Consider the following 26,283-nt stretch of genomic DNA (forward strand, 5'->3'; position numbering starts at 1 on the left):
TTATGTTTTGGTTATGCTCTCAGCACTTTAATATTTCAGCATTTAAACAAATGAGTGACATCTGACATACTTATGTTGACATACTTGTTGATAAACGAATCAGAATATTTTCTCACATCAAAAACGACACATACTTAAGCATTTTCATACTAGCAAAAGTCTCTTATATTGACAAACAGATGATCATCATCAGCTCCCTCTTGTGGTCAATATGTTTATCTGCTTTAATAATTGAAACTACAAACCTGAGATGGCGAATTGAAAGTGCGAGGACTAACATTTAAATTTCATGTTTTACAACAAATCTATGATTTTGTCAGGGTCTCAACCATCAGCGCAACATGGATCTAGTAGTTTAGTTCAATTATCCAGATCAGCTCTCAGCTGATACAATGATGTGCTGAACTCAGTGGCAAACTCTCCTTTTTATTTTTTAAAATCTTCCTAAAATGACTTAACTCAGTCCAAAACCCCAAAAACTTCTGGAACTCAGTGGCTCAAGAAATAAATGGTTGCATTTTAATCTTACATTACCTAGCTCACATACAGGTGAATAGTGAAATATAAGTTCCTTCACATGTTCAAACAAGAGATCTGTGGCTCACAGGTAAGAGCGCTGCCTCGTGGTTTGAGAGGTTGCTGGTTCGAGTCCAGCCAGATCTCTGCGATATGAATGAATGCTGTGGTGTGAGTGAGAAGGTGTGGGGGATCATGGGGTCCCCCCCTGAGCTCCTGCACGATGTCCAGCAGGGGTTATGCTTTTGTCTGGAAAAAATGAAAATGGCTATGAAAAAATTCACCCACCATCCCTTCCCCACCTACTTAGGTTACCATCATTTGCTTTTCAAAGGATTGGCCCTTCAAAAAGAAAATGATGGTAACCTACACATTGACACGACAACATGTCAGAAGCATTACCTGTGCCTGAGCTGATGTCCATCATACAGTGCACGTCTGTCCAAACGTCCCAGAGCTCTGCTTCTGTTGGCTGGATGTAACGGTCCAAACACATTCCTTCTGTAAGGAAAGACAAATAAAAATAGACATTTACGAGAATGTGAAAACGAGAATGTGAAACTACAGCCTCTACATCTGCAGTGTCAAACATATATTATAGATTATATTATACTTCAGTAATGCTGTATAATAATCTTTGAGTTCAAGTAAAATTAAGAGGAGACTTTCCTTCACAATAAACAAGAGTAATCCTAAAAGCTGGGATTCCTGCACATGGTTTTAGCCTGTCTTGGACTGTATTTTTGATGGTTTTCATTAGAAGCAAAACTGCAGCTCTACAAAAGCATGAAGCAGCAGAAACATCAGAGCTTCACACACTAACTGACTCTATGATCAAGCATCAATCCAGTAAATTATCACCTACAGTAACACTACAACAAAAACAGAGACAAAGACCACGATTTCCTATTATCCCACCTTATAATATAAATATCAGATTGCGATTCATTCAAATATTATAAATGTAAAGCAACAACACCCTATTCATTTGTTCTTCTGAAGGTCTGACAGAGAGTTCAGCAACAGAGCAGAATGTTAAAGTCTAAATGACCTGACAGAGGAGCAGAATTCAGAATCAATACACACCTAAATAATGACCTAAATTCAATAAATAAGGGCTGCTAGATGTGTGCTAATAATGTTACAAGTGAAAAAAAAAAATGTAAGTGAAGTAGACTTACAGGCCCAGTCTTGTGACATCCTTGATTCCTGCTCTTTATCACAACGTTTGACTGTTTTCTTTGTTTACGGGTTGGAATATGTGCTGTTAAGTGACATTATGAGTCTGTCACTGAGCTGTCATCTGCATAATTTGTAGCCTTATTATAAAAACTGCATATGTTGTGGCTTGCTTTGACTGTTATCTGTTATCAAACGTAGTGTTGTTGTCAATCATCTGAGGCTGCGGACAGAATGAACCTGAAGTTCGAGTACGCCGCCTAGTGGAGCGGATGGAAAACTGCGCTTAAGTTTCTATTTGACGAATCGTATTTTAGAGTCAATAGACTCAAAAAGATTCGGATTCAGATTGACTATATTCCAAAACATTACACATATCTTAACATATTTATACTAAAGAAAAATACTCCTTTTACTTGGTTAAATGTTTATAAGTCGGGTAACAAACAGCTGATCATCAGCTCCCTCTTCCGGTCAATAAGTTTATCCGCTTTAATAAATGAAACTACAAACTCGAGGTGGCGAGTCGCAGGTGAGAGGGCTCACATTTACATTTAACACGTTATACAAAAAAAATCTATGGTTTTGTCAGGGTATCGACCAACAGAGCAACATGGACTAATAGTTTTGTTAAATTATTGATATCAGCTCTCAGCTGATGTGGTAAGTGTTGAACTCAGTTGCAAACACATAAAATACGGGACAAAAGAAGTTACGAATTTATTTTGCTTGTATAGATGTATATTGTTTATTTGTTATGTTTGTTCACAATTAGACAATGACCTTCGTTTTGGTTGCAGATTCGTGCAGCACTTATAGTCAATCTTAGCTGGATCTTCATCTGTGTCTGTCACGTGATGAGGAGCACGTGAGTCTCTGGATCTCTGGACGCTCGTGAGGTTATGAATGGAGCAGCGAGACTCTGGCTTTTACAGACCAAAAAATACTGATTATACATTTGTAGTAAAGCTTGATTACTTTTTTGGATAACTTATTATTATGATAAAACAGCTGACCATATAAATGTGTCTAATGGCAGCTTTTTACTGCGTAATATAACAGACAAATTGTCCTGTGTTTCTCTGCCAGACGGACTCCAGCATCTCTATATAGGACAAGTGTTTGGAGAATCATGGATGGAGATGGAGAACATGCACGTGCATGAGACCAGATTAATGTGTTCATGTACCCCACCTTGAGGACAATAAGTGTATCTGCATTTATATATGAAAACAGCATGCAGCGGAAAGAGATTTTAAAAAGCATCTAATCCTGTTCCTGATGAGCCACTTTCCTGAGTTTAGCTCCAACCCTGATTAAAAACAGCTTTAGCAGCTGATCAAGATCTTTAGGATTATTAGAATCTTGCAGGAGGTTGTTATATGTTACTTATGTTAATGACAAGTGTATGTGTTATCAGTTTTAGTTTAATGGTTTTAAATCTCTCAATATATGAAGTTCAGACTCTGTGGCTCAGGAGACGAAACATTGTTTTAATAATGGATCCCTGAGATCAAATTGCTGACATTAAATTGTTGTTTTAATTAATGCTCTAGGTAAACTAAAAACAACCAAACTGAATCAAATCGATCATCACAAATTCTGTGGCTCAGTGGCTTATTGTTGGTCTTTCATACAGTTCTTGGTTCAAATCCCACATTTGTTAATATTTCAAATCATCATAGAAAACAAAGCCCTCAATAAAACTCAGTCCAAAACACCCAAAAACTTCTGGGACTCAGTGGTTCAAGAAATAAATGGTTGCATTTTAAACTTAGATTACCTGTGTACATTGTATATCCAACAAAGTGCAACAAACCACAGATGGCATTGTGAAGGCCAAGATGGTGCAGTGGTTAAACACACGTCACTTACAGATAAAGTGGCATGGGTTTGAAACTCGCAACTGAACACCTTTTTCCATCATATATTATAACACAAAGCTCTCAATAAAACCAGTCCAAACACACCATCAACTTACAGGTTTCAGTGGATCAAGATACAAAGTGTTGCGTTGTGATCCTGGAGTCCTGAATTCAAATCCTGCGATTGCTTATGTTAAAGACGATGTATTGCATTATTTCCAACAAAGCGGCACAAATGGCAGCTCTTGGTGTGAAAGCCATGGTGGTGCAGTGTCAATATGCACATTACTGGAAGACAAGGCTGTGGCAGACTCATGGGTTCAAACCCCATAGTTCAGTGTGTTAGAGGTGTCATTTAACTGGTTTTATTGTAAAAGCCCAGCTCACATACAGGTGGATAGTGAAATATAAGAACGTTCAAACGTTCAAACGTTCAAACAAGAGATCTGTGGCTCACAGGTAAGAGCGCTGCCTCGTGGTTTCAGAGGTTGCTGGTTCGAGTCCAGCCAGATCTCTGCGATATGAATGAATGCTGTGGTGTGAGTGAGAAGGTGTGGGGGATCATGGGGTCCCCCCTGAGCTCCCGCACGATGTCCAGCAGGGGTTATGCTTTTGTCTGGAAAAAATGAAAATGGCTATGAAAAAATTCACCCGCCATCCCTTCCCCACCGACTTAGGTTACCATCATTTGCTTTTCAAAGGATTGGCCCTTCAAAAAGAAAATGATGGTAACCTACACATTGACACGACAACATGTCAGAAGCATTACCTGTGCCTGAGCTGATGTCCATCATACAGTGCACGTCTGTCCAAACGTCCCAGAGCTCTGCTTCTGTTGGCTGGATGTAACGGTCCAAACACATTCCTTCTGTAAGGAAAGACAAATAAAAATAGACATTTATGAGAATGTGAAAACGAGAATGTGAAACTACAGCCTCTACATCTGCAGTGTCAAACATATATTATAGATTATATTATACTTCAGTAATGCTGTATAATAATCTTTGAGTTCAAGTAAAATTAAGAGGAGACTTTCCTTCACAATAAACAAGAGTAATCCTAAAAGCTGGGATTCCTGCACATGGTTTTTAGCCTGTCTTGGACTGTATTTTTGATGGTTTTCATTAGAAGCAAAACTGCAGCTCTACAAAAGCATGAAGCAGCAGAAACATCAGAGCTTCACACACTAACTGACTCTATGATCAAGCATCAATCCAGTAGATTATCACCTACAGTAACACTACAACAAAAACAGAGACAAAGACCACGATTTCCTATTATCCCACCTTATAATATAAATATCAGATTGCGATTCATTCAAATATTATAAATGTAAAGCAACAACACCCTATTCATTTGTTCTTCTGAAGGTCTGACAGAGAGTTCAGCAACAGAGCAGAATGTTAAAGTCTAAATGACCTGACAGAGGAGCAGAATTCAGAATCAATACACACCTAAATAATGACCTAAATTCAATAAATAAGGGCTTCTAGATGTGTGCTAATAATGTTACAAGTGAAAAAAAAAATGTAAGTGAAGTAGACTTACAGGCCCAGTCTTGTGACATCCTTGATTCCTGCTCTTTATCACAACGTTTGACTGTTTTCTTTGTTTACGGGTTGGAATATGTGCTGTTAAATGACATTATGAGTCTGTCACTGAGCTGTCATCTGCATACTTTGTAGCCTTATTAAAACAAACTGCATATGTTGTGGCTTGCTTTGACTGTTATCTGTTATCAAACGTAGTGTTGTTGTCAATCATCTGAGGCTGCGGACAGAATGAACCTGAAGCTCGAGTACGCCGCCTAGTGGAGCGGATGGAAAACTGCGCTTCAGTTTCTATTTGACGAGTCGTATTTTAGAGTCAATAGACTCAAAAAGATTCGGATTCAGATTGACTATATTCCAAAACATTAAACATATCTTAACATATTTATACTAAAGCAAAATACTCCTTTTACTTGGTTAAATGTTTATAAGTCGTCGGGTGACAAACAGCTGATCATCAGCTCCCTCTTCCGGTCAATAAGTTTATCCGCTTTAATAAATGAAACTACAAACTCGAGGTGGCGAGTCGCAGGAGAGAGGGCTCACATTTAAATTTAACACGTTTTATAAAAAAATCTATGGTTTTGTCAGGGTATCGACCAACAGAGCAACATGGACTAGTAGTTTTGATAAATTATTGATATCAGCTCTCAGCTGATGTGGTAAGTGTTGAACTCAGTTGCAAACTCATAAAATACGGGACAAAAGAAGTTACGAAATTATTTTATTTTGCTTGTATAGATGTATATTGTTTATTTGTTATGTTTGTTCACAATTAGACAATGACTGTCGTTTTGGTTGCAGATTCGTGCAGCACTTATAGTCAATCTTAGCTGGATCTTCATCTGTGTCTGTCACGTGATGAGGAGCACGTGAGTCTCTGGATCTCTGGACGCTCGTGAGGTTATGAATGGAGCAGCGAGACTCTGGCTTTTACAGACCAAAAAATACTGATTATACATTTGTAGTAAAGCTTGATTACTTTTTTGGATAACTTATTATTATGATAAAACAGCTGACCATATAAATGTGTCTAATGGCAGCTTTTTACTGCGTAATATAACAGACAAATTGTCCTGTGTTTCTCTGCCAGACGGACTCCAGCATCTCTATATAGGACAAGTGTTTGGAGAATCATGGATGGAGATGGAGAACATGCACGTGCATGAGACCAGATTAATGTGTTCATGTACCCCACCTTGAGGACAATAAGTGTATCTGCATTTATATATGAAAACAGCATGCAGCGGAAAGAGATTTTAAAAAGCATCTAATCCTGTTCCTGATGAGCCACTTTCCTGAGTTTAGCTCAAACCCTGATTAAAAACAGCTTTAGCAGCTGATCAAGATCTTTAGGATTATTAGAATCTTGCAGGAGGTTGTTATATGTTACTTATGTTAATGACAAGTGTATGTGTTATCAGTTTTAGTTTAATGGTTTTAAATCTCTCAATATATGAAGTTCAGACTCTGTGGCTCAGGAGACGAAACATTGTTTTAATAATGGATCCCTGAGATCAAATTGCTGACATTAAATTGTTGTTTTAATTAATGCTCTAGGTAAACTAAAAACAACCAAACTGAATCAAATCGATCATCACAAATTCTGTGGCTCAGTGGCTTATTGTTGGTCTTTCATACAGTTCTTGGTTCAAATCCCACATTTGTTAATATTTCAAATCATCATAGAAAACAAAGCCCTCAATAAAACTCAGTCCAAAACACCCAAAAACTTCTGGGACTCAGTGGTTCAAGAAATAAATGGTTGCATTTTAAACTTAGATTACCTGTGTACATTGTATATCCAACAAAGTGCAACAAACCACAGATGGCATTGTGAAGGCCAAGATGGTGCAGTGGTTAAACACACGCCACTTACAGATAAAGTGGCATGGGTTTGAAACTCGCAACTGAACACCTTTTTCCATCATATATTATAACACAAAGCTCTCAATAAAACCAGTCCAAACACACCATCAACTTACAGGTTTCAGTGGATCAAGATACAAAGTGTTGCGTTGTGATCCTGGAGTCCTGAATTCAAATCCTGCGATTGCTTATGTTAAAGACCATGTATTGCATTATTTCCAACAAAGCGGCACAAATGGCAGCTCTTGGTGTGAAAGCCATGGTGGTGCAGTGTCAATATGCACATTACTGGAAGACAAGGCTGTGGCAGACTCATGGGTTCAAACCCCATAGTTCAGTGTTTGAGGTGTCATTTAACTGTTTTTATTGTAAAAGCCCAGCTCACATACAGGTGGATAGTGAAATATAAGTTCCTTCACATGTTCAAACAAGAGATCTGTGGCTCACAGGTAAGAGCGCTGCCTCGTGGTTTCAGAGGTTGCTGGTTCGAGTCCAGCCAGATCTCTGCGATATGAATGAATGCTGTGGTGTGAGTGAGAAGGTGTGGGGGATCATGGGGTCCCCCCTGAGCTCCCGCACGATGTCCAGCAGGGGTTATGCTTTTGTCTGGAAAAAATGAAAATGGCTATGAAAAAATTCACCCGCCATCCCTTCCCCACCGACTTAGGTTACCATCATTTGCTTTTCAAAGGATTGGCCCTTCAAAAAGAAAATGATGGTAACCTACACATTGACACGACAACATGTCAGAAGCATTACCTGTGCCTGAGCTGATGTCCATCATACAGTGCACGTCTGTCCAAACGTCCCAGAGCTCTGCTTCTGTTGGCTGGATGTAACGGTCCAAACACATTCCTTCTGTAAGGAAAGACAAATAAAAATAGACATTTATGAGAATGTGAAAACGAGAATGTGAAACTACAGCCTCTACATCTGCAGTGTCAAACATATATTATAGATTATATTATACTTCAGTAATGCTGTATAATAATCTTTGAGTTCAAGTAAAATTAAGAGGAGACTTTCCTTCACAATAAACAAGAGTAATCCTAAAAGCTGGGATTCCTGCACATGGTTTTTAGCCTGTCTTGGACTGTATTTTTGATGGTTTTCATTAGAAGCAAAACTGCAGCTCTACAAAAGCATGAAGCAGCAGAAACATCAGAGCTTCACACACTAACTGACTCTATGATCAAGCATCAATCCAGTAGATTATCACCTACAGTAACACTACAACAAAAACAGAGACAAAGACCACGATTTCCTATTATCCCACCTTATAATATAAATATCAGATTGCGATTCATTCAAATATTATAAATGTAAAGCAACAACACCCTATTCATTTGTTCTTCTGAAGGTCTGACAGAGAGTTCAGCAACAGAGCAGAATGTTAAAGTCTAAATGACCTGACAGAGGAGCAGAATTCAGAATCAATACACACCTAAATAATGACCTAAATTCAATAAATAAGGGCTTCTAGATGTGTGCTAATAATGTTACAAGTGAAAAAAAAAATGTAAGTGAAGTAGACTTACAGGCCCAGTCTTGTGACATCCTTGATTCCTGCTCTTTATCACAACGTTTGACTGTTTTCTTTGTTTACGGGTTGGAATATGTGCTGTTAAATGACATTATGAGTCTGTCACTGAGCTGTCATCTGCATACTTTGTAGCCTTATTAAAACAAACTGCATATGTTGTGGCTTGCTTTGACTGTTATCTGTTATCAAACGTAGTGTTGTTGTCAATCATCTGAGGCTGCGGACAGAATGAACCTGAAGCTCGAGTACGCCGCCTAGTGGAGCGGATGGAAAACTGCGCTTCAGTTTCTATTTGACGAGTCGTATTTTAGAGTCAATAGACTCAAAAAGATTCGGATTCAGATTGACTATATTCCAAAACATTAAACATATCTTAACATATTTATACTAAAGCAAAATACTCCTTTTACTTGGTTAAATGTTTATAAGTCGTCGGGTGACAAACAGCTGATCATCAGCTCCCTCTTCCGGTCAATAAGTTTATCCGCTTTAATAAATGAAACTACAAACTCGAGGTGGCGAGTCGCAGGAGAGAGGGCTCACATTTAAATTTAACACGTTTTATAAAAAAATCTATGGTTTTGTCAGGGTATCGACCAACAGAGCAACATGGACTAGTAGTTTTGATAAATTATTGATATCAGCTCTCAGCTGATGTGGTAAGTGTTGAACTCAGTTGCAAACTCATAAAATACGGGACAAAAGAAGTTACGAAATTATTTTATTTTGCTTGTATAGATGTATATTGTTTATTTGTTATGTTTGTTCACAATTAGACAATGACTGTCGTTTTGGTTGCAGATTCGTGCAGCACTTATAGTCAATCTTAGCTGGATCTTCATCTGTGTCTGTCACGTGATGAGGAGCACGTGAGTCTCTGGATCTCTGGACGCTCGTGAGGTTATGAATGGAGCAGCGAGACTCTGGCTTTTACAGACCAAAAAATACTGATTATACATTTGTAGTAAAGCTTGATTACTTTTTTGGATAACTTATTATTATGATAAAACAGCTGACCATATAAATGTGTCTAATGGCAGCTTTTTACTGCGTAATATAACAGACAAATTGTCCTGTGTTTCTCTGCCAGACGGACTCCAGCATCTCTATATAGGACAAGTGTTTGGAGAATCATGGATGGAGATGGAGAACATGCACGTGCATGAGACCAGATTAATGTGTTCATGTACCCCACCTTGAGGACAATAAGTGTATCTGCATTTATATATGAAAACAGCATGCAGCGGAAAGAGATTTTAAAAAGCATCTAATCCTGTTCCTGATGAGCCACTTTCCTGAGTTTAGCTCAAACCCTGATTAAAAACAGCTTTAGCAGCTGATCAAGATCTTTAGGATTATTAGAATCTTGCAGGAGGTTGTTATATGTTACTTATGTTAATGACAAGTGTATGTGTTATCAGTTTTAGTTTAATGGTTTTAAATCTCTCAATATATGAAGTTCAGACTCTGTGGCTCAGGAGACGAAACATTGTTTTAATAATGGATCCCTGAGATCAAATTGCTGACATTAAATTGTTGTTTTAATTAATGCTCTAGGTAAACTAAAAACAACCAAACTGAATCAAATCGATCATCACAAATTCTGTGGCTCAGTGGCTTATTGTTGGTCTTTCATACAGTTCTTGGTTCAAATCCCACATTTGTTAATATTTCAAATCATCATAGAAAACAAAGCCCTCAATAAAACTCAGTCCAAAACACCCAAAAACTTCTGGGACTCAGTGGTTCAAGAAATAAATGGTTGCATTTTAAACTTAGATTACCTGTGTACATTGTATATCCAACAAAGTGCAACAAACCACAGATGGCATTGTGAAGGCCAAGATGGTGCAGTGGTTAAACACACGCCACTTACAGATAAAGTGGCATGGGTTTGAAACTCGCAACTGAACACCTTTTTCCATCATATATTATAACACAAAGCTCTCAATAAAACCAGTCCAAACACACCATCAACTTACAGGTTTCAGTGGATCAAGATACAAAGTGTTGCGTTGTGATCCTGGAGTCCTGAATTCAAATCCTGCGATTGCTTATGTTAAAGACCATGTATTGCATTATTTCCAACAAAGCGGCACAAATGGCAGCTCTTGGTGTGAAAGCCATGGTGGTGCAGTGTCAATATGCACATTACTGGAAGACAAGGCTGTGGCAGACTCATGGGTTCAAACCCCATAGTTCAGTGTTTGAGGTGTCATTTAACTGTTTTTATTGTAAAAGCCCAGCTCACATACAGGTGGATAGTGAAATATAAGTTCCTTCACATGTTCAAACAAGAGATCTGTGGCTCACAGGTAAGAGCGCTGCCTCGTGGTTTCAGAGGTTGCTGGTTCGAGTCCAGCCAGATCTCTGCGATATGAATGAATGCTGTGGTGTGAGTGAGAAGGTGTGGGGGATCATGGGGTCCCCCCTGAGCTCCCGCACGATGTCCAGCAGGGGTTATGCTTTTGTCTGGAAAAAATGAAAATGGCTATGAAAAAATTCACCCGCCATCCCTTCCCCACCGACTTAGGTTACCATCATTTGCTTTTCAAAGGATTGGCCCTTCAAAAAGAAAATGATGGTAACCTACACATTGACACGACAACATGTCAGAAGCATTACCTGTGCCTGAGCTGATGTCCATCATACAGTGCACGTCTGTCCAAACGTCCCAGAGCTCTGCTTCTGTTGGCTGGATGTAACGGTCCAAACACATTCCTTCTGTAAGGAAAGACAAATAAAAATAGACATTACTCCATTTTCTACATCTAGAAAATGAGAATGTGAAACTGGACCACAAGGACCTCACTCAGAAAAAGCAAATGCACACATTTCGACAAACAATAATAAAAATAATAAAAACCCTTAATATCACGATTTTCTGATTTTAATCAGAAAAAAATAAGCGTCTAACTGACTCTAACAACTTATAAACCTCAACAGAAAAACAGCACACACTTTTAAAATTGTCTAAAAATTAATAAATGTCTACTGGCATATTTACAATCACAATTAGAGCTTAATGCACTGAGATCTAGTAGTGGTCCTTTCTGTCACGTGATTGGCTGCTGCTGAAGTCAGAAACGCGATTGGCTGCTGCTGACATCATTAACGCGATTGGCTGTTGCAGTAAGCGAACGAACGCGCAAAACATACGGTTGAAATCTTTTTACAGTCTATGGTTGAAATAAACATAAAAAATGAACGATTTTGCCTTCGAAATCGACGAACAGTTTAGAGCCCTTAAATAATAAAGCAATTTAGTTCGATGTACAAATAGTAATATATTAAATATTTCTGTCTTCATTCACTTTCAATGTGATAACAAAAACATTGTACATATACAGCCTAGGTTTTATTTCTCATTTATTTCAGTATGTTGCACTTGAGACCACCCCAGATCATACTCACTGGGGAAGTAGGGTTATAAATGTGCCATGAAGAAGCAGGAGAACATCAGAGCAAAGCTTCCCACAACACTAACTCTATAAACAAACTATTACCTACAGTGGCACTACAACATCAGCAGATAAAAAGCGCTGTTGTTCCTTATTTTAGGAATTGTTTCCTTATATTCACATTTGAAAGGTAATGCAACCCTAGTGACTTTATAAGTAACAGTGACTTACAGGTGAGTCTCGCAGTGTGTCACGGTTGTTTTAGCAGATGGGCTGGAATATGTGCTGTTTAGTGACATTATGAGTCTGTCACTGAGCCGTCATCAGCAAGATCTTAACTTCTATCGCTTTGAAACGATCCTAATGGGCTGTTGCTATTGTTATCTCGCTGTTATCAGATGTCATGTTGTTGTTGGCAAGGATCCAAAGATGTAATGCTAAACGTGAAGCCCGCTTACGCCCCTAGATGAGCGGAAGGCAAACTGCACAGTTTCTACCAGACTAAATTAATTATCAGGTCTCTGACTGAGTTCCAAAAAGTCGAAAAATAAAGAAGATTTTTTTTGTTTGTTTTGTTTTACACAGGTCATAATGCCTTAGTTCTAGCTTTTTGGATCACAGTTGTGCTTCATCTTTTTGACCACTAGATGACAGAAAAGCTTAGAGAAATAAACCCAAATTCAGTAGACCGTGCAAGCATCAATGGTTGTGAGATGGTAAAACTGCACTTGGGGTAGGTTTAAAATCATATTGCATATAAAAAAAAAACTTAATTATTAAAAAGAAATATGCTAAAACAAAATGTTCTTTTACTGGTGATTTTGGTCAGACCAGCTTTGCAGATGCAATAACTACCAGTGCTCACAGATCTGTGGTCAGTTGGGTTGTGACTTGTAGACGGAAGTTTAAAAAAACACAGGATCTTATTCATAAGTAATGTAAACAGCCTCATGGCCTCTAACCCCATTTTAAACAAGTGCGCTCTCTTTTTGATCTTTCAGTTTAAATCTGATGCTTTCCTCCTTTATCTTTGTTAGCCATCTCCTCAATACACCAAGAATCAAAGTAGGCCTCATTATTAATTTTAACTACCTTTAAATAGCATCAAACCTCAAAGGACGGAACAAAAGGACTTATTAAGGGACTGGGTCATAATGTTCCTTTCCCTAAATTATTGCATTTTGGCATCCCGGCATTTTCCACATCCAGAAAATTTTTCATGTAGTTCTGGCCTCAGAGAGCAGAGTGTTTTGTGTGCCCCAGCTACGGTGGTCACTGTTTAAATCTGTCACAATTGGGTCTGATGTTTATATCTCAGTTTCAGCAGTGCAACCGACAAGCAAGCATAGTCTCATTTTTGGACTGGATGTTAAATTGTTTAGAAGTGAAAAACGATACTCGGTTACTAACGTAACCTCGGTTCTCTCTAGAGAGGGAACGAGTATTGCGTAAGTTTAGCTTACGCTACGGGAAAGATTCATCTTCTCGAGATATTGAAGCCAAAAAATTATCCCTAATTTTGTGTTCATTGTCAACGCAGTGCAGCAGCTAGCAGACCTAGAGCAGGCCATCTGGCGTGCTCATTGGCTGCCCTGCGGGCAACTGCTGCAGCCTACCAGTGAGCCCGGCGTGACGTCACGCCCAATGAAGGGCGCCCGCGCCTTCATAGTGTCACAGCCCGCCAGAATGGGCGTGGCTTATCGTATAAAAGTAGGGGCTGTAGGCTGACTTCCCTGGTTTTTCGTCGACTGAAGCGAAGTCGCTCGTGGCGCAAGCACGCCCGGTTACTCAATGCTCGTTCCCTCTCTAGAGAGAACCGAGGTTACGTTAGTAACCGAGTATCGTTCTCTTACGAGAGGTTCTCTCGTATTGCGTAAGTTTAGCTTACGCTACGGGAACAGTTTGTCAATGCCGTGCGCGCCAAGCATCCACCATGAGACCCCGAACTTTCAGGGGAACCCCATAAGTGGAAAAAATAAGGTGGCCAGCCACGCGGGCCATCACTTGTACATAAGCACACATAGGGAATACAGAGCAGCGTGCCGGTGGTAGACCTGACAAAGGTAGATGGAGAGTTCCAGCCCGCCGCTACACATATGTCATGGATAGAAATCCCACTGGACTACGCCCACGACGAGGCCACGACTCTCGTGGAATGAGCCCTGATGCCCAGAGGGCATTGCAGACCTCTTGACGTGTAAGCAGCTGCTGTAGCTGTCCATCTGGACAGGCTCTGTTTCGAGGAGGCGAGACCCTTGGTGCGCCCACCAAACGAAACGAAAAGCTGTTCTGAATGCCTGAAGGAGGCGGAGCGCGTAATGTAAAATCTCAGCGCCCTGACAGGGCAGAGGAGATTCACCTCACTTTCGCTGTCAGATGCTGGCAGAGCTGACAGCGAAATAACTTGCGCTCTGAATGGAGTGCCCATCACTTTAGGAACATAGCCATGTCTAGGTCTGAGGATGACTTTAGAGTCATTCGGCCCGAACTCAAGACACGACGCGCTGACAGACAGCGCATGCAGGTCCCCCATACGTTTTACTGACGACAGTGCAGTCAGGTTTCCAGTGATAGATATTTCAACCCCACGGAGTCTAGTGGTTCAAATGGAAAGGCTTTCAGGGCCTCGAGGACCAATGTAAGATCCCACATAGGAACCGACGGGGGGCGCGGCGGGTTCATCATTCTAGCTCCTCTAAGGAAGCGGATGACCAACTCATGTCTTCCCAGTGACTGGCCGTGCGTCGATTCTGCGAACGCCGCCACGGCCGCCACGTATACTTTGAGCGTGGATGGGGACCTCCCCTTATCCAACAGCTCTTGTAGGAAGGTGAGCAGATGCGCCACCCCACATGTCCGTGGGTCCAGACCTCTGTCGGTGCACCATCCGGAGAACACCAACCATTTAGACGCGTAGAGCCTTCTCGTGGAAGGAGCTCTAGGCTGCGTGATCGTGTTCATCACTCCTTCTGGCAGGGCAACAAGTACCCGTTGATCAACCATGCGTGCAGAGACCAGCGCTCTGGATGGGGATGCCAGATCGCGCCGCGAGCCTGAGAGAGGAGATCTGCCCTCACCGGAATCGGCCATGGAGCTGTAAGTGACAGCCGTGCTAGTTCCGGGAACCAAATCTGATTCCTCCAACGCGGGGCTATGAGGAGCACCGAGTGGCGCGTTTCCCTGATTCTCTTGATCACCTGTGGTAACAGAGAGACCGGAGGGCAAACCTGGGCCAGCGCGTCCTCGTCCTTCGAGAAGAATGTCGGGCATTGAGCATTGTCTTTTGACGCTAATAGGTCGACTTCCGCTTTGCCGAATAGGCGCCACAGCTTCTGGACCGTTTGGGGGTGCAGGGACCATTCCCCAGGGGGAACATTGTCCCTGGACAGTTTGTCTTGGCCGTCGTTCAAATGGCCAGGCACATGCGCCGCCCTCAGCGAATGCAGGTGCATCTGAGGCCAAATAAGGAGGCGTTCCGTCAGATTGCCGAGATTTCTGGATCTGACACCGCCCTGACGGTTTACATAGGATACCACAGACATGTTGTCCGACCGGACAAGAACATATTGGTCCTGTCTGAATGGGAGGAAGCGCTTCAGCGCGTTCTCGACCGCTATCATTTCCAGACAGTTTATGTGAAAACACATCTCTTGGTCTGACCACTGGCCGAAGACCGGTCTGCCCTCGAACAGCGCTCCCCAACCCGAGTTGGACGCGTCTGTCGAAATGACTTTCCGATAAGAGATGGTTCCCATCATCACTCCCTGCTGGTACCAGTCGGCTACTAACCAGGGCTGCAGAGCCGCTATGCAGGTCTGAGTCACTCTGATTTTCTGGCCGCCAGAAACCCAGGCTCGTCGGGACGCGCGAGCATTCAACCAGCGTTGGAGCGCGCGCATGCGCAGTAGGCCCAGCTGAAGCAGCGCTGCAGCTGATGCCATACAGCCCAACATCCTTTGAAATGTTTTCAAAGGGAGAAAGCTGCCCTTCTGGAAAGATGCGGCTAGGTTGCGAACAAGGCGCGCGCGCTGTGTCGATAAACGAGCCGTCATGGTCACCGAGTCCAGTTCTATTCCTAAAAAGGAAATTGACTGGCTGGGCAGTAATGAGCTCTTGGTCCAGTTGACCGTGAGACCCAAGCTTTCCATGTGACTGAGAAGCACTGTTCTGTGAGATAGCAGTTCTGTCTCTGACTGTGCCAATATCAGCCAATCGTCCAGATAGTTCATTATTCGCAGCCCCTGACTTCTCAGGGGGGCGAGCGCCGCATCCATGCACTTCGTAAATGTACGGGGTGCTAGGGACAGGCCGAACGGCAGGACGGTGTATTGATATACCTGACCGTCGAAGGCGAATCTCAAAAATTCCCTGTGACGGGGTATTTTCTGAATCTGAAAATAGGCATCCTTCAGATCTAGAGAAATAAACCAGTCCCTCGGACGAACGTGCGCGAGGATTTTCCTGGTCGTAAGCATTTTGAACGGTCTTTTCGCAAGCACTTTGTTCAAATGTCTCAGATCTAGGATAGGTCTGAAGGCTCCGGCCTTCTTGGGTACGAGAAAATATCGGCTGTAAACACCTGACTCGCTCAGAGAAGGTGGTACCTTTTCTATAGCCCCTTTGCACAGCAGCTTTGCTATTTTTGATCGTGTAACAGAGCGGGCAGATAGTGGGCACAGACCCGTGGACAAATTTCTTACATTCAACACTCAAGCGGCTTTTCTGCGCTTTATGAGAGTGTGCTCTGTGAGTGACGCGAGATTCGAAGTGCTTGTGTGTAGGGGTGAACACTGGGGCGTGGGCACTTTCACTACACATAAAACACCGACGGCGTGAGCCGGACCAGACATTAAACTCTTTTTGAGATTTCTCTGGGTCGCCGTGAAAACGGCGTTTGTGTGCAGACGAGAGGGTGAACAAACCGGCTCGTTGGCTGCTAAATGAACCACTGCAGTAGCCTGTTTGAAGGGGACTGACAGGGAAATAAACTTTGACGGCGGTCTGGCCGCGGCGGGACACGCGCGTCTTTTCGGAGACATTGTGTCTATTAGTAAGCGTGAGCGCTTGTGAGCAGGCACGTAACTTACATTCTTAACCTGACATGTATGAGGCTGTTCTGGCCGTGTGACAGAGCGGGCAGAAAATAGGCGTGAGCACAGAGTTGTGGGCACGTTTCCTACATCTAGCACTCAAGCGGCATTTGCCAGCTTTATGAGAGTGGGCTCTGCGGGAGACACAGGGGGTATCGTGTTTGTGTGTAAGGGTGAACACCGAGATGTGGGCACCTTTTCTACACTCAAGACACCAACGGCGTGAGCCGGATAACCAGACATTATACTCACTTGAGATTTCTCTGGGTCGCCGCGAGAACGGCGGATGTGTGCAGGCGAGCGGGTTGCATTACCGGCTCGTTGGCTGCCAAATACACCGCTGCAGTAGCCTTATCTAAGGGGACTGACAGGGCGAGACATTTCGACGGCGGCGCGCAAGCCCATCCGGGTCATGCAGAGAGCTTGAGAGGGCTCTGCATGACGCGCGAACGGGGACGCGAGGGCGGGGTAGCTCTCTTCTAATGTAAAGAGAGCTAGCCGCGTGCTCGTTGGTCGAGGAGAACTGGGAACAGTGTTTGTATGAGGGCGCGTGCACAAGTAGTGGGCACAGGACCTACATGTGACACAGATGATGCCCTTCCGGGTCATGCAGAGAGCTCGAGAGGGCTCTGCATGAAGCGTGAACGGGGACACGAGGGCGGGGTAGCTCTCTTGTAACGTAAAGAGAGCTAGCCGCGTGCTCGTTGGTCGAGCAGAACTGTATAAAAATTTCTGCTCTTACCACGCATCCAGTACGTTGCGTATGTTGATGCCCGTCTGAGTCATGCAGAGAGCTCAAGAGGGCTCTGCATGACGCGCGAACGGCGACGCGAGGGTGGGGTAGCTCTCTTGTAACGTAAAGAGAGCTAGCCGCGTGCTCGGTGGTCGAGCAGAACTGGGAACAGTGTTTGTATGAGGGCGCGCGCACTAGTAGTGGGCACGGGACCTACATGTGACACAGATGATGCCCGTCCGGGTCATGCAGAGAGCTCGCGAGGGCTCTGCATGACGCGCGAAACGGGGGCGCGAGGGCGGGGAAACTCTCTTGTAACGTAAAGAGAGCTAGCCGCGCGGCACTGTGGTTAAAGACTTCGATTGGAGCCCGCAGGGTCGACATCGGAAGTTCCTCGCAGTGCTCGCATCCTCCATCGAGAGGGTGAGGCTGCGTGTTCCTGGCCCTGGCAGAGAGCGCAGATGGGCGGCCTCCAACGCTGAGCGGCTCTGCACGAGCCATAGGAAGTGCGGGACATCTTGAAAAAGACGTCTCGCTGCTCTTTTAGGAAGTGTAGAACACAGAATACAGGGATAAAAGGATATGTCGCCGGATAGCGTAGCTCGCACGGATGGCTGAAGGTGGCGAAGACGGCCGGCTTCCTCAGTGCTGTCCTAAGCTGGCTGTTTCGCCTGTTCGACGGCGGCAGTGCTTCTCTCAGATCCAGCGATGCGAAGAGCTCGCTGAAGAGATGAAAAATCAGGGAAGTCAGCCTACAGCCCCTACTTTTATACGCTAAGCCACGCCCATTCTGGCGGGCTGTGACACTTTGAAGGCGCGGGCGCCCTTCATTGGGCGTGACGTCACGCCGGGCTCACTGGTAGGCTGCAGCAGTTGCCCGCAGGGCAGCCAATGAGCACGCAAGATGGTCTGCTCTAGGTCTGCTAGCTGCTACACTGCGTTGACGATGAATACAAAATTAAGGATAATTTTTTGGCTTCAATATCTTGAGAAGATGAATCTTTCCCGTAGCGTAAGCTAAACTTACGCAATACGAGAGAACCTCTCGTAAGAGAACAATGCTCTCTGTCTTGTTTTCACAAGAATTCAGTTGTTGGCATTGAGACCCCAGCGTCCTCTTCTCTTCTTTATGAGATTTCCGAAGCTTGGCTGAAAATGAGCACTAAAGTTAACAAATCATCAGATTGATACCGGAGAAAAGTGTTGCACTTCATGGATGAATCTCACAGAGAAATGTCTGGGTCATATTTCACCCCAAAATTAAAAGAAAAAATAAATTATATTTTGTATAAATAAAATCATTCGGCACACACACACACACACACACACACACACACACACACACACACACACACACACACACACACATACACATACACATACACATACACATACACATACACATACACATACACATACACACACATACACACACACATACACATACACATACACACACACACACACACACACACACACACACACACACACACACACACACACACACACACACACGACCCTGGATCACAAAACCAGTCACAAGCCGCACTGGTATATTTGTGGCAATAGCCAACAATACATTGTATGGGTCAAAATTATCGATTTTTATTTCATGCCAAAAATCATTAGGATATTAAGTAAAGATCATGTTCCAGGAAGATATTTTGTAAATTTCCTACCGTAAATATACAAAACATTTATTTTTGTGAGTGAATGCAGCACAATCGCGAACATTAATGGATTTTCTCAATGTTTCGTTTTTTTTTGCACACTCAGATTCCAGATTTTCCAAAAGTTGTATATCGGCCAAATATTGTCCTATCCTAACAAACCACACATCAATTGAAAGCTTATTTATTCAGCTTTCATCTGATGTATACATTTCAATTTCAGAAAATTGACCAATTGACTGGTTTTGTGGTCCAGGGTCACATATATGCTGTTCTTTTGAGCGTTTTATTCATCATATAAGTGATTTTTATTATTATATATTTTTTTTTGTAATTCTTTTGATTTTGGGGTGGACCATGACCCAGACCTTTACTCTCAGTTTTCATGAGATTCACTCCTACATCCCAGTGTCCTAAATGTTCTCTGTGATGGCATGAACATGGTACACAAATCCGTTCAGTGTCACTCCGCAGGGAAAACATATTGATCTGTGGAAACCACTAGCTAAATTATCAACAACTGACAGGCAACGGAGATCGAGAGCAATTGTTGCAGGCAATGTTTCCAATGTTTTAACATTTTAGAGAGGGATTCGGCCAACTGAAATAAACACACAATCAATTCAGCTCACAAGCTCCCCCCTTCATTTCATTACCAGTCTCATGGTGCTATTTTCATGTATCATCTACAATCGTAACATAATGTTTGGCGTATGAAAATGCCAAGGTGCTTTCCAATGGGAATTTTCATTGAATGGGTTTGAAATTAAAAGCTCTTGTAAAAACTATTGTGTGCTCTGGTATGATGAGTTATTTGGTTGCCATGGTGAGAGAAAGCTCGTTATTTTTAATGGCTCTATGCTGAGCAGCGCTGCAGAGCCTTAAGCAATGGCACTGACAAACTGCCAACCTCAGCAAACGCTCTGTTGGGGACATGTTTAGAGGGTGAAAGCCCCCCCCCCCCCCCCCCCCCACACACACACACATACACACCTGCAAATGCTGACACACAGAGATCACCTCCAGCTGTGTGTCCTCTTGAGGAGGTGCCTGTAATAAAACATATTAACCACTTTCAGTCCACAGAGCAGATCACTTCAAATTCTGTATTTAACTAATATTGATTGTATAGGATCTTGTCATTTAGGCAGGAGGACAGAAGGAACAGCTGGGATGGAGACTTGTAACAGAATCAGGGAATAATAAATGTCTCTCAGCTCAACTCGATGACCATCAGTCCTCAGAAGGAGACACGTCCATCCATCACTGCCAATGAAAGAAGGCCAGAAAGCCTTGCAGTCTTCAATTCTCCATTTTTTTACTCTCTTACTGTGATTTTGCTAAATAGGATGTGCTCCTGGATCAGCATCCCAACTAACAAAAATATGTTCTAAGAATGTTTAACTAAAGCTAAGTTATGAAAATGTTATTTCTGAATAATCTTATTCTTTTCTCTTTTTTTATTGGTTATGTGAACATTAGCGAAAACATTAAGGGGAATGTATCGAAGACCATGGGAACTTTATTTTTTTAATCTTCTCTGAACCATCTGGAAAAAGTAGTACGTAGTAACGTTTAAAAAACCACAACACAAAAACGTTTCAGAAAACGTTCCATGAATGATGTATAAATAAGCGTGTTTGTGCTAAAGTTGATAACATTATTAAAGAACAGATAACTTTGAACAAACATTCTATTAAAATTACTGGAGGAATGTTTGTTCATAACTTTGAGAGAACCTTGCCAGAATGTTGGCCAAAGTTCTGAGAACATTCCCAGTTAGCTGGGATTGTTGATGCTGACACAACATTCTTTTGAACCAATCAGATTATAACTACATAAGAGCTGAAAAAGTGCCATAAATGCATTGTAAAAGCAGTCAATATGACTTTTGCACTATACTATAAGTTTTCTGGAGTCATACGATTGGCATTGTGGGAGGAACAGATCAGGCAGGGTATGCGATTTGTTCCAGAAATATTTTTTGTTATGCTGCTACGTCAGACTTCGTACTTCCGCTCAATTTCATTTCGCGTCTGTACTTAGTCTGAGACATCGACATGTCTCTCAGTTTTCCTGCGGCCTGAAAACAGCTGGCCAATCAACGAACAGAGGGCAGGCTGAGAGCCGTGACATAGAAGCAAAGCGCCGAGTTTAAGATTGGGGAAATCGAAAACGACCGAGGATAAGGAGACACAGGACGCAATTCGCTTTGTTGTGGAGAATATTCCTGGCATTTCAAAACTGAAGAACATTTCAAAACTGGTAAACATTTTGAATGGAGGTGATGTTGTGGCCCTACTCCCGACAGGTTTTGGTAAAAGTTTAATTTATCAAATATTACCGATCGTCAGCGAGAAACTGGGGAAATGATTGTGTGCCCCTTGGTTGCACTCATGGAGGATCAGGTTAAGTAGGCAGCAAAACTCGTCAGCCATGTTCACTCCGGTATTTCGCTCGATGGTTTCGTTTTCGCATCATACATGTGTTTACAGTGGAAGTTCGATGTGGCTGAGCTGGCGAATAAGACACATCATAACCAAGCGTTATGTGATTGGCTTATGGGTAACCAATGATTTTATACTTCAGACAAGCTTACCTCCGCACAACCGCTTGCGCAGACATTACACGCAGTGTTGGGAAGGATACTTTCAAAACGTATTTCGTTACAGAATACAGAATACATGCCCAAAAATGTAATTTGTAACGTATTCCGTTACATTACTCAATCTGAGTAACGTATTCTGAATACTTGGATTACTTCCACATTGAATTGCATTTTAAAAGTGTAGGAATGCGGCCATCAAATCCTGCTTACTAAACAGGCCTATTCTGGTGTGTTTTTCTGTTCCAACTGGCTGAATGTGTTAGGGCCATGTCTTCCTGAAAGTGCAATATATTATAATTTGCTATAGAACAACAAAGACTATAAGTGTATGTTGCGGTCACTGGTGCGGTGATGCGGTGGTGACGCGTTCATGTAACATGTAAAGGTGGCGCTGCCAATAAAGCACCTAAAAGCTGTCTCAAAGAACCGGCAAAAGTAATGATTGAATATGTTAGTGTCGGCTGCAAAGATGAAGTTGACGATGCTGACCGCGATCTTCGCAGCAGCCTAGTGAACGCGCCGGAGAGAAATGCACATTTCATACGGATTACATAAACAGAGAACAGTCTGTTTTCTTTCGTTTTGAATTGTTCTGTTTAAAAGTAGACATGTCTGTGAGGCAAGTAGGCTAGCCTAACTTATACGCTAAGTTTACACGCACCAGCGCCTCCATGCCGTGATATCTATTGTCTGCTATATTAACTACTTATTTATTAATTCAAGGCAATTTGGTTTATGAAACATTGATTAAAATTAAGATACAATTAATACAAATCGAAATTCACTTTAAAGAAAGGCTTTGTGCATCTGTTTGATGTCTCTGTGAAAGTTTTAAAGCAGTCTTTTAGTGCCGCTTTCAGAGTGGTCACCCGTAACATTGTTTTTACCTCATAAATGCGAACAAGAAAAATAAAATAAAATGAATATTTTATGTTCTGCGGAGAGCCAACCCTTCTTCATCCAGTAGGTATTACTTTTTGTTTGCGCCGTGAAGCCTAATTCACAGAAGTTCTAAAAAATATTTGGTCTAAAAGTTAAATATTTTTTGTGTCACGCATGTTTATTTCCCTCATATTAAATATAAAACGCATGTGTAGACAGAAATTTTTCTAATGTCTGAACTCCTTTATTAAGGGAGTATGGATATACAAACAGACGTTTCGATATATTGGTATTAAATGGCATTTGCAGTCAAAACTTGAAATATACATTCTCAGAAAATGCATGTCCATAAATTTTAAATAATTATTCCGCAACTAGTTTTGTGGTGTAGGTCTACGTATTTTATAATCTTAACTTCAAATAATACTAATAGTAATTTAAACATGTGGTAGCATTGGATCTGGATGGGAAGGATAACTCTGGGAGTTGGAAGGGGTGTGTCGCAATTTTGCCTTCTCGCATGCGATACAGGTTCGTGGATCTGAGTGTCGTGATTTCGGTTTCATATCGCATATTGTTACAGCCCTGTAGCTAGTAGCCTACCTGATACAACTATAAAATAGCAAGGTGACCAGTAAAACTACAGCAGACGACTACCCCTGGCTAATTAAAAAAATAATAATTTTAAGATGCTTCTTCAGGTTGGAGGTGGAGTCTGAAAGGAGGATGGTTGCTTGCAAGCAGAGGTTGCACTGCACAGTTATATTTGTTCTCCCTTCTCTTTCTTTAATGTGAAATGCTGTTTGAATTTCCAAGATAGAAACGCATTCTTGCCCTGGCTCTGTTGTTCCGGCTCCATCTCTACATCTAGCTCCCGCTACTCCTCTTCCGACTCCATTGTGACTGATCACGCAAACCGCGCATTTTTTTGTTTTCATATTGGGGCTTCTGGGAAATGCATGGAGTTGCCTTAATTTATTCAGAGAGTGAATAAACTCACGAAACAGAAAAGTATCGTCATGTAATCCATTGATTTCAACAATGTAACTGTATTCTAAATACCAACTATTTAAATTGTAACTGTAACGGAATACAGTTACTCATAATTTGTATTCTGAATACGTAACGCCGGTACATGTATTCCGTTACTCCCCAACACTGATTACACGTCATCAGTGCGTTTCATGCTATGCAGAGTTAGACAGTCAGTCACCGGGCACCACAACCGAAACAGCAGCCGTCTTTTAAAGTTCCTCCTGAACCAAAACAACGAACTGATTTATGCTGCGTTCATGCCATGACTACTGTTATTTTGAAGAGATGGAACCCCTTGACGTTATATTCGGGGTGGTTCGTAACTCGAATTTATGCATTTTAATGGCAACACTTTGCAAGCTCTGCTATGTGCGTCCATGTGTTTTGGAGGAGGCGTGCATTATGAAGGGAGGATGGGATCTGCTTTCAAAAGCTAGCTTGCTATTGCTAGCCACTCCAAAAATTGCCTTCCCTACCTTTAAGTCTTTATGCCTGTGAAAATAAAGATGATTCACGCTCAGGCCTGTCTGCACTATGCTGCAATATCTTATACTGAAGCATAAAATCATGCTCATAACGCAGGCCTAATTCTGTGCACATATGCTGTTTCAGTTAAAACCAGCTCTGGATCAGCCTGATGGGCCTTGGGAAGGATCTGACCTGATGTCCCTTCAGTTGGAGGAACACAGGACACACACGTCGCCTTATTGCTCAAGCTCCACTTCACTGGAAAAGTGGGCAGAAAACATACTAAACAAACAGAAAATAGTCTTAGTTTGCTTTTAAGTATTACAATTCCAGCTTCTTCTTAACATTAAATCTTAACTTTGAAAGAAGGAAGGAAAAAACTGAATATACTTCATTAAACTTTACATGAATTTTCTCATAAAAATAGCGTTCTGGATAGTTTTTAACATGTTGTTATGTCGATACTTACTGGTTCAAATCAAAAGAGCCCACCTAATTTAGCATTTAAATCCTTCAATGTAAACCTCAAGAAAATAAAATGTATTTCTCTATTTTTAAGTAAACAAGATATTTTCCAGTTTCCACCAGGGCAAAAAATTGTAAGTCTGATCACTTAGAAAAATAGCAGCACACCTTTTGCCAATCGCTGCATGATTTAAGGTGTCATTGATGTCCATAAAGCAAATGCTAAAGGTGCAGTCACATTTCTTTCCATTTCATCCGGAATCCACGCGACAGAGTTTTGCATTATAGACGGAGTGATCACCCCCCATGCAGTTTTCACAAAGGGTTCAAGTTGGTCAAGCAAATTCACAGCGTTGACAAACAAAAAGCTGGTTGGTTTGACAGTGACTTCTTTGTGAGCTGTGCTTCATACATCGCTACAATATTGACAATGGACATTTCTTAAAGCAAAATTTCACAGAAAATTCACCAATGTGACCACACCTTAGCCCAACAGTGATAGTGATGTTTGTCTTACCAAGAATGACTAATAACATTTAAAAAAGCAAGGTTTGAAACAAAGCAAACAGACTCAAACCTAATTCATCATTGAAAAAATGCAAAGCAGACAGTTACTCTACAAATATCTTACCAGTTATTAAAATGCACTGGTTGAGTTGACTCGCTGACAACTGCAAGATAAGAGCACAATGTTGCACTGGTTATCTCTCAAGTGCATCTATATCATATTCTCGGCCACAGAGATTCAAGATTTTGGGACAAACGAAGAAAGAGAGAGCAGGTAAATGCATATCTGGGCCACACATGAAGAAAGGTTACACTACAGATGTACCGGGTGATAAGATCTGTCCTTTCTGTGACTGGGCCCTCTTTCGCTAAAGAGACACTCATCTAGCGCTATTGTTGATCCGCCATCAGCTTTACGCTACAATTTTGCTTTGTGCGGCTGCGATCAACGTACCTCCATCGTCCTTTTGTTGTGGCCTTTCTGAGCAGCTAAAGATTATTGTTACCAATATCCTTCGGGATCATCCTAAATATTTTCGTCTCTCCAGGTCAACATCATCCTTATGAAAATAACTCTTTCAAAAGAGATGGGGCTTTGCGTTAACTAGCGCCATGAACGCCGCACATGGCGATTAAAGAGCTAAAGGTGAAGTCTCCGTTTGATGTGGGGAGACAGAGACAATGATACTCATTATCACTGGCGCTGAAAATGTCTCCACCTCTGAATTGGATCAGGTGTTAACAGGTTGACATACGGGTAATTTCTAGCTCGTCTGGGGTAATTGAAGAGCAGCCATATAGACCAGATTTATAGGCTACATTTTATGGCCAGATGATAACTTTCTCTCGTCTGCTGTGCTGTGGAACTGTTAGGCTTGGCTTGTTGCCTTAAATTAAAGGAG

General features: G+C 42.0%; 1 protein-coding gene and 4 long non-coding RNA genes across 11 annotated transcripts; 3 read left to right on the forward strand and 2 right to left on the reverse strand.

Annotated features, from left to right (window-relative positions):
- LOC143741954 (uncharacterized) lies at positions 1-26,061 on the reverse strand. Of its 7 annotated transcripts, XM_077234543.1 has the most exons (8): positions 25,836-26,061; positions 25,506-25,545; positions 20,410-20,466; positions 11,148-11,246; positions 7,739-7,837; positions 4,330-4,428; positions 919-1,017; positions 1-765 (listed from the first exon to the last, which is right to left on the reverse strand). In XM_077234543.1, exons 1-8 carry the CDS (start codon positions 25,839-25,841, stop codon positions 710-712), a joined length of 555 nt encoding a protein of 184 aa, XP_077090658.1. In that variant the 5' UTR covers positions 25,842-26,061; the 3' UTR covers positions 1-709. The 7 variants fall into 7 exon arrangements, 6 of the variants coding, with proteins under 6 accessions (XP_077090658.1, XP_077090660.1, XP_077090659.1 ...); XM_077234545.1 differs by lacking the exons at positions 20,410-20,466; positions 25,506-25,545; positions 25,836-26,061 and adding exons at positions 10,836-11,013; positions 12,155-12,421 and having other exon boundaries at positions 1-784; XM_077234544.1 differs by lacking the exons at positions 20,410-20,466; positions 25,506-25,545; positions 25,836-26,061 and adding exons at positions 10,836-10,994; positions 12,155-12,401 and having other exon boundaries at positions 1-784.
- Positions 2,075-3,375, forward strand: LOC143741961 (uncharacterized). The gene is made up of 3 exons (XR_013205297.1): positions 2,075-2,358; positions 2,496-2,563; positions 2,785-3,375. It is a non-coding gene; the product is annotated as an uncharacterized LOC143741961 (long non-coding RNA).
- Positions 3,214-3,948, reverse strand: LOC143741963 (uncharacterized). The gene is made up of 2 exons (XR_013205299.1): positions 3,596-3,948; positions 3,214-3,468 (listed from the first exon to the last, which is right to left on the reverse strand). It is a non-coding gene; the product is annotated as an uncharacterized LOC143741963 (long non-coding RNA).
- On the forward strand, positions 5,697-6,414 carry LOC143741964 (uncharacterized). Its single transcript, XR_013205300.1, has 3 exons — positions 5,697-5,772; positions 5,915-5,982; positions 6,204-6,414. It is a non-coding gene; the product is annotated as an uncharacterized LOC143741964 (long non-coding RNA).
- On the forward strand, positions 9,106-9,823 carry LOC143741966 (uncharacterized). The gene is made up of 3 exons (XR_013205301.1): positions 9,106-9,181; positions 9,324-9,391; positions 9,613-9,823. It is a non-coding gene; the product is annotated as an uncharacterized LOC143741966 (long non-coding RNA).
- Positions 26,062-26,283: the final 222 nt, after the last annotated feature.

This window comes from Siphateles boraxobius, unplaced genomic scaffold (genome assembly GCF_051911475.1).
Source record: "Siphateles boraxobius isolate OS27281-9 unplaced genomic scaffold, OSU_SipBor_1 19, whole genome shotgun sequence".
Lineage (NCBI taxonomy): Eukaryota > Metazoa > Chordata > Actinopteri > Cypriniformes > Leuciscidae > Siphateles > Siphateles boraxobius.